The sequence below is a fragment of the Cynoglossus semilaevis genome, chromosome 2 (genome assembly GCF_000523025.1).
Source record: "Cynoglossus semilaevis isolate Cse_v1.0 chromosome 2, Cse_v1.0, whole genome shotgun sequence".
Classification (NCBI taxonomy): Eukaryota; Metazoa; Chordata; class Actinopteri; order Pleuronectiformes; family Cynoglossidae; genus Cynoglossus; species Cynoglossus semilaevis.
The window spans coordinates 12,999,357-13,008,032 of record NC_024308.1 but is presented as its reverse complement, the minus strand read 5'-3'; the positions used below and the strand labels follow the sequence as shown (position 1 = coordinate 13,008,032).

At 43.7% G+C, this 8,676-nt stretch overlaps 1 protein-coding gene and 1 long non-coding RNA gene across 2 annotated transcripts in view; one reads left to right on the top strand and one right to left on the bottom strand.

The window, feature by feature from the left end:
* Positions 1-514: 514 nt before the first annotated feature.
* The window catches only part of LOC112486493 (uncharacterized), a 17,042-nt gene continuing 8,880 nt past the window's right edge, over positions 515-8,676 (bottom strand). The window contains exons 3-4 of the long non-coding RNA XR_003048952.1: positions 6,459-6,533; positions 515-2,161 (exon numbers count right to left, since the gene is read on the bottom strand). This is a non-coding gene — a long non-coding RNA (uncharacterized LOC112486493). The remainder of the gene's footprint in view (positions 2,162-6,458; positions 6,534-8,676) is intronic.
* The window catches only part of slc22a23 (solute carrier family 22 member 23), an 18,185-nt gene continuing 16,220 nt past the window's right edge, over positions 6,712-8,676 (top strand). Inside the window, exon 1 of the mRNA XM_008338508.3 lies at positions 6,712-8,642. Within this exon, the coding sequence (XP_008336730.2) occupies positions 8,585-8,642 (58 nt within the window). The 5' untranslated portion in view covers positions 6,712-8,584. The remainder of the gene's footprint in view (positions 8,643-8,676) is intronic.

Sequence of the window (8,676 nt, the reverse complement as noted above, 5' to 3'; positions counted from 1 at the left end):
CCTCAATAATATACAGTATATAGCTCTTCATCTTAGAAGTCATTTAAAAAAATGTTGTATATTTTTTTATATTTATATATTATGCATTTAGCAGACGCTTTTATCCAAAGCGACTTACAAGAAAACAATCAAGCTACATCTTGAAAGGAGACCAGTAGTTAGGAAAGCCTGGCTTCCTAACTAGGGTGAGAATGCAGGAAATTCTGTTGCTGTAGTCCACACTGACGACCACCAGGATGTCCTAACCTAATCTAAAGCTCCGTGGTGCTGTTTGTCACAGTAACAATATAGTTTTTAATTTAAAAAAACTGCCTGTAGGTCATACACATTCAGCAGTGGTTTCCATTCACTCACACAAGACAAATCCTTATTAGGCAGTGATGACCTTAATGAGACTGGGCAGCAGAGCACGCTCAGTGGCGCCTCATCCATTTCTTATGTAAAACATCTGCATTCCTACATGAACCTGATTGATCTTGTGTTTTTCTTGTTGAATACCAACATCTCAAAATGACAGGTTGGTTTGAACACCTGCACGACCGTCATGCTCTGCTGCATCACTCTGCTTTGAATGACAGTTACCAAATTGCTGCAATTGCACAATCAGATCGCACTTTCCATTTCTGAAATAAAAAAAACTATTAGCACTTAATGTTCATTCTCTAGTACATCTGGCCCACAGCACGCCTGGTTCTTAGAGAGACACGTGGGAGTCTATCGTATCGTTTGACATTTTGTGTTGGGTTTTCTGTCCTGAGGTATTGCGTCAGCAACGTTCGCTGCCAAAACAGCAGCACATGTGAAACAACAGGAGTAAAAGAAGAGACGACACTAATGAAATTCCACTATACTAATTAAATTCCAACTATGAATCCACTGCGTGTTTAGCCTTGCCCCCAAACCGACTGTGGTACACTTTACAAGCATGTTTCTACACTGAAGCATCTGAACAGAAGGGCAGTTCTTTCCTACCCCCGGCTGCTGTCTTTACCCCAGGGGCGATCCCAAAAAACATAAATCACTGCAATAAAAATAAATTATAACATGTGTTTGCTAAGAGCTGCATTTCACGCAAGGTCTATCTGCACCGCCCTGTCACACAACCAAGTGTGCAGCAACTGAGAAATGTAGCATGTCCCTGTGTGTATGTGTGTGGAGTCCTGGTATAGGTATACTTGTGGGGACATGTTTATTTTGGGGACATTTCCAGGTCCACATTACTCCAGGGCATTATGAGGTTCAAAACATTTTTTGGAGTTAGAATTAGAGTCCGATTACAGTTTGGGATTAGCATTAGAGGAAAGTGTGTTGTGATAGTAGATTTTCAGTAAGGACCTATGAAATGAATAGAATGAATTGTGAGGTGCTCACAAAACACCAAAACCAGTTTGTGTGTATTTGGGGTTATGAGCAGACACAAGGGAAAATGCAAGAGAGCATTCTGAGGGAGAAGATTATGAAGCATTTTATTTGTCATACAAGATTTACTGCAATGTGTTGTTTTCCATTAAGTGAATAATCTGTAATTACAGACTCGGTGAGGTTGGGGAGGAGCTGGGGGAGGAGCTGGGGGGGGGCAGAAGAATTCTCATATTTTGGTATCGGTCGATGGTCCTACAGCTGCACCAGAGGATTCTGCACTTTGTCTCAGAGATCATGTGTTCTTGACTTTCTTTACCAGTGATTCACTCTGGTATTAACTGCACGAACATTTTCTCAGGGAACAAAAGTCCCACCTCACCACCATGGCATTCCTTTTGGCAAATTAGGAGAACACACCCTGGGCTGCCAATAAACCTGCACAGATATTCGTGCACCTTTGGCCAGAACCACATTTTTTAAGGCCATTTTACAACAATGCAGGGTGCCGTGCCACTCGCTGTGAGCAGGCACTGAACTCCAATCCTGCACTCACTTCACAAAGAAACATTACACAAACATTTTTCAAGTATCATGCACAAACTTTGGCTCTGAAGGAGAGAGGGAGAGAGAGAGTGCTGAGAGTGAACTAATCACATTTACTCTTTCACCTGTGGTTGAGCGAGTTTTGTCTTTTCAGGGCGTGTACCTGGGGCGTAGTCTTGGTGTTCCACCCTCGCCCATCTGTTTCATTCCACATCACTACAGGACAGGACACAGCTTGCTTTGTGAGGCCTCCTTTCTGTTTGTGAAAAGACATTTCTTTAAATGAAGGAAATGAGAATATGGAGGAGTAGTAATCTCCAGACAAACAGCTTTAAGATAAAAATTGGTTTCAATTTTCAAAACACAACATATTTAGTTATAAAAAATAAAGAATCCCAAATTATGTCTGAAAATATATGGATGATGTTGATGTCAGATTTTTGGCAAAAGGTTCAAATATGACCCTAAAAAGCAATGTACCGTCAGTTCACTAATATCTGTAACCCTGGTCACAATGATGCAATTGTTTTCCTATGATTATATATACATATATATATATATATATTGTCATGCCTATAGTATCCAGTATATCGTAATGATGTCCCATGTATCATGATATGTATCGCCAGATTATTACACCCCCTAACAGCATCCCACCACCCAACTAATGAATCATAAACTGCAGGAACCATTGCGTTTATACTGTTATACCTTCACTAGCCTGTAGGTGAACCTGCTGGAATTTCAGTATGTTTCATGTTAGCATGCATTACCTGACGCTGACCTGAAGTGTTGGAGACTAAATGTTGTTGTGGAAATTCAGTACATGGACATGGAACATTTTCACAGAAAACTAAAATATATCTGTAGAACTCGTCAGACGGGGGATAGTCCAGCACCTGGACTGACTCACAGTTACCATAACAGCTGAATTCAAACAAACACACTGCTGATTTTTGCCGAATTTTGATCTTTTTTTTTTCCTGCAGACAAAACATCCAGAATCATCCAGACTCTGTGAAACACAGAGCTTCTTTTAGACGAAGGTTTTTGGTTTGCATTTCTTTCGCCATCAAACACCATCGAAGACCAAAACCACCAACGACCGCTGCTGGAAAATTGAACGATTCTAATCTGACTATTCTGACTGGGTCATGACGATACCAGGTCTCCTGAAGGTCTTTCTGTTCCAGAATCATGTGATCAATTTGGTTGTAAAGCCTTTGGTGCACATGTACATTTGTCTCATGTCATATACTTTGCACAGTGACCCTAATTAACCCAAGCTGTGGCCACAAAGACATTCTGGTGGGGAATTCTTTTTTTTTCTTCCGGGAACCTCTCTCACCAAATAACAAAAAACAAAACTTTGTCAGCCTTGAGTCGTTAATACCTAATCATCTCCATCTCTGGCTGTTTTCCACAGGTGTGTGAAGTTTTTGGGTGACTTTGAACACCACACCCACAGACACGCCCAAACAGCAGGATGGGGAATGTGGTTTAATATTAATCTGCTGATGGAGTGAAATCCCCTACAGTCTGTGGAGTGTCTCCGTCTGTGGACGCTGAGTGACAAGTTCAGGCAGCTCATGGTCCTTTGCCTCAACGGTACAGGAGCCTTTCAAGTCTCGCTCTCGTTTCTGAAGGGGCCATCGCGTCTTGTGAGGTGTTTGGTTACACTTCCCGTACAGAGTGGAGATGTGTCACTCTGCAGGCATGTGTGCCAATGTGTTTGGGTTAGTCATGGGTTCAGTTCTCAGACGTTTAGGGATTAAAGATGTTAGTGAAGATAACCGTGGATGTTGAGGGCGAGGCTGCTCATCTGTTATTGTTCTCAGCATTCAAGGAGGTTACGGGAAATTAGGACGTCAACAACAAAGGAAGCGCGATAACGTCTGACTCTTCAGTGTAAACTACAGTTAAATGTGTTGGTAAAAAAATCGATTAACAAAACAACTGAAATGTTGGTTTGAATCTTAGCTACAAGAAGGGATTCCACCAAATGTCTTATGACCTTCAAGTATTTTCAGGAAAATATATGGATTTTGTTTCCACTGATCCTCTCTTTGTCAGAACTTTGTAAAATCCCATCACCAACTGAAAAGGTCTGTGAACCTCATTAAATGAAATTTCTTTCCAGAACCACTGCACATCACCAATCATCTCCTCTGATTAAAAGTCAAACTTTGGTCTTAGTGACCTGGTTAACTGTCAATATACAACAAAATTAAATGAAATTTCTTTCCAGAACGGAACTGGAAAGAGTTCCTTTCTTTACAGCAACACTGGAAAACGCTGTCAGTGTCAGTTCTTCCCACGTTCTGTTTTAACACTTGAATGTCACTTGGACTACGTAGAGACCTGACGTCTTGGTTTACTGGCCACTTGGCCGGCCAGTGTGTACTCAAAATCCGTCAATAACTCCTCCTGTCCTGAAGGTCACACGCTGCCAAGTGAAGACACCTCTGTGCATTTTAATGTCTTGCTGATGTACGAGTTCCCAAACAGAGCAGAAGAGAACAGGTTGAGCACGCAGTGATGGGTGGGGCTCTGAGGTGTCATCTCTGCTCAACACGCTCCAGGCTAATATCATGTCAAGATGAACATCCATCTAATGGAAATGTCACACACAGCGTTTCGATTTTAAAGAGAACGTTAAGTTCCACTATTTTTCTGTCTCTCCTGCTCCAGTCCATGCCTGCAGCAGTGACATCGACGTCAACGTCTCAGTGAAGATGATTCTCAGCTTTATTCAGACACTGGTGTGCTGTCAAAATATTACATGTGGTGGAAACATGGGTTTGAATCACATGCCTCATAATCAAAGCTGATGATATTTGGGAATCACATAAGTAAAAAATAAATATAAAATAAATACAGTTGTTAAATAGATGCTAATACTTTAAACACTCTCTGGCACGGACAGGTTTTGACAGAAACCCATGAGAGAAAGTTCCCTGGAGTGAGTTTGCTCATGGCCTTTGTATTTGCTCTGTATGCAGAGAAAATATTTACACATGGATCGTTGAAAACTGTGTTGTACAGTGCAGAGGCACTAATGCAGCAGCTAAGTTAAAGTCAGTGTAGTGGTTAGCAGGCCTGCCTTACAAGCAGAGAGTCCAGGGTTTGATTCTGAGAGAAACCACATATCCCTAATGGGAAGTGGGTTTGGAATGGTTTCTAATGATCCTGAAAACATAGCAGTGCAGTACTGTGTCAGTGAGTAAATGAAGAATAAAACTGTTAATATAAGAGGGAGGAGTTACAACCACAAACCAAACTGTCTCTCGCTCTCTCTCTCTCTCACACACAAACACACAGAGAAACCTTTGTGAAGGATGTAGCGGCAATAAATTATTAATAATGATAACTGAATGGAAGGGAGTGTGCAGAAAGAAGAGGCACAAAGATGTGTGTGAGTGTGTGTGTGTGTGTGTGGTCTAGGTTTAACTATTCTTGCTGGGACATTTTTTAGAATTTATTTTGAGATTTAAGCTTCAGTTTGGAGTTGTGATTAGAACGAGGGTTAGTCAAGGTCAAAGTTTGGGGAGTGGGGTTCAGAGTATGTCAACGTGAAGCACTCACTACTCATGAAAACCAAACTGTATGTACATGTGTGTTTGTGTGTGTGAAGGAGAGAGGGAGAGAGAGAGAGAGAGAGAGAGAGAGAGAGTTAGAGAGTGAACGTAAAACAAAGACAGGAGAGTGAGTCGTTGCCTGAAGGAGTTTGCATTAAAGGAGAGCGAGAACACCTGTGTTTTTGAGCAGCTTCAACATGGCCGCCTGCATCGTCCTGCTCCGCGCACAAACTCTGTGCAGCGCACGTCGCGTCACAGCATACAGAGCTGATATAAATAGGAACACAGGCCAATTACAGCAGAGATTTGACGAGGTGTGCAGTCAAAGTATAGGATCAGTATAGGAGGAGACAGGTGAGTGGGCGGAGGTGGAGCAGCAGCGCAGGCTCACTGATCCAGTGACAGTGGAGTAGCTGTGCAGAGTGACATGGATATGCCCCAGGGGGGTTGGGAACACAGCCAGGGAGGGGGTAAATGATGGGAGGGAGGGGGGGGGAGGACATCAGAGACATGTCACCATACACCTGAACCAAACTGGGTCACCAGATACGCTGAGACACATGACGCGGCCCAGTCCACACAGAGGAATTCATTCACTCCACGTCCTACAATGGCGACACTTTGTGACCTAATGTATCTGTATTTAAAGGAACGCGGTGGTGTTTATGTTTGTAATGAGCTGCTGTTACTGCTCCGTTTACACTAACGACACCCGTTTTGGCGTGCATTTGCTAGTAACAGGGCGACAAGGGTGAGTAAAAAAATTGCGAAAAAAGTTGTCATATTTTCAAAAAGTCCTTGATTCGAAAAGTGTCTGATTTAAATGACAAAGAAAAAACATGTCAAGACAGGTCTCACAAGTCCTGAGCAGCTGTGCCACGTTTTATTGGATGAGTTTTTTCAACCATCAAAAGATATTTCTGGACCACAACTAAACACTAAACAAAACAAAACCAACAATTAAACTACACATACCTGACTGCAGAAAATGACCAGCAGATGGCACTGGAACACAAATTGAGACCCTTCGTTTTTCAGTTTGAGTTTCGTCTGCAAAGAAATAATAAGAATCATGTGAAATGTCTGCAACTAGTTTTTGACTCTCTTGATTAACAGATAAATCATCATCATCACCCAGCAGTGACGGCAGGTGAGCCACTGATTGGACAACACTGTTTTTAATCCAGCGACAACAAACACTCTGCTCTGCTGTATTTAAGCAAAAACAACGCAGAAAGAGACGACAAAAGACACTGAAGGATTTCTTTATTCTATATATACAGTAACATATAATCCTAAGAGTCCTGTTTACTCCTGTCCTATCTTGAGAGAATATCTGAGGAGGAGCAGAAGATGGGAGGAGGGTGAGGTGCATTACGAGGTGTGAGATGAGTGAAAGCTGAGCACAAGCTGTCACTTAACTGCTACAGTGTCAGCCGCACCCTCGACACCAGCTCCATGTCATCAGGAGACACAGGCAGTGAGAAATCATCTGTCACTGCGTGGATTCCCTCAAGGTCACTCAGCTGTGACAACGTGGCAGCGGCGGCAACGGCAGCCGTTTGTCTTCAGCTCAAGCACAGTTTAAAAATAACTGGTTTAAACTTGAGCTAAACTAAACTGAGATGATCTTTAGTCTGGATTTTAAGCAAACCCCAAACTGATTCAAAAAATGAGACATTTTGAAAGATTCAAGGACGAATATTATGATAATTTGTCGCCCTCTAGTGGCCCTCAGCCGTCAAATCAACCCTGTTAAAATCCTATTGTCTGCAAATGGCTGCCTGTCACTCTGCCTATTAGAGGTTTCATATTATGAGAAAAATAACAGGAGGAAGAAACAGTGGCCGCGGTGATTGTAATGGAAGGCAGGAGCAAAAATCAGTTATTTCACCAAGAAAAACGATATAAAATGACTTCATTTCGATACGACTTGATACGATACGATACGATAGCAGTTGACATGACATTATATGAGGTAATATCCAGAAAGGGAAATGTTTCCATTAACATGATTATTTGCATAATAACATAATCACAAGTTGGGAAAAATAAGAAGGAAATTTAATAGAAGGCGATACGAATGCAACAGAATCAATATTAGTTGATTGGCCAAGTATGAACGCCCGTACAAGAAACTTGATTCCGGATTTTATGTTACCTTTTAGGCGGAAAAAGACCATATGAAAATATGGATAAAATATATTTATGCACACGACAAGAAACAAGAGAGAAGATCAGATGATTTCACAGAAACAAATAAAGCCTGAAGTGAAAACTGGATTAAATTCTATTCCATTTTATTCTCCGACTCTTCTGGGTCTTTGCACAAAGAGCAGCTTGTGTTTCCTGCAGATGTGCGTCGGTGGCGCAGTCGCGGATTTGGATGATCACCAATGGCTGCTCCTAGTGCCACTCCAGAAGGGCGTGGTTTCAGCCCCGTACCCTCCCCTCCACCCATCTCCTCCCTACACTCTCTCCCTCATCTCTCCATCTCCCTTCCCATTGACCAAAGGACGACTGCACGTCCTTGTCACTTGTAACTCCTCCGTCACTCCTCTCCAGTGGACAGACAAATGATGATGAAGAGCTCGGACACAGTGGACCACAGGAGGTGAAGGACGTGCACCTGCAGGAGGTGCTGAGGTCACCGTCCGGACAGGTGTCAGACCTGTGGAGCACCCTGGTGGATGAAGGTCCAGTCTTGGATGACCACCTTCACCGCCTCCTTCTCTCCTCCTCTTCACCTCCTCCACATGGATGGATCTCACAGTGGACCACGATGAAGACCGTGTTTATGAGCGTGTCTGCCTGTCTGAGTCCACTCCACTCAGGGATCGTCACCCCATACCTCCACTGCGCCTCCTCCTCCTGACACAGCTTCTCCTCCTGGACATCATCTGGTCTGCTGGACCCCCCCTCACCATGACGGTGCCTGCTCGGTGATTCCGGTGCCACCTTCTTCCCCAGTCTTGGATCGTGCTTCAGGATTTATCTGCGCTCTTGGGTTTCTTTGTGTCACACTGTAGCCGGGTTTGGCTTCTAGCTGCGCCCCCTCCCCGCCCCCCCAGCTTCTCTCTCTTCTTTGTGGCCGGGCCGTGATGGCAGGCGGCCGGCCGGAGGCTCAGGATCACCCGCCGGAGAACGGCTTCCGGCCGCCGGGGGCCCCCGGGCCCCCCCGGCCGGCCGCCAT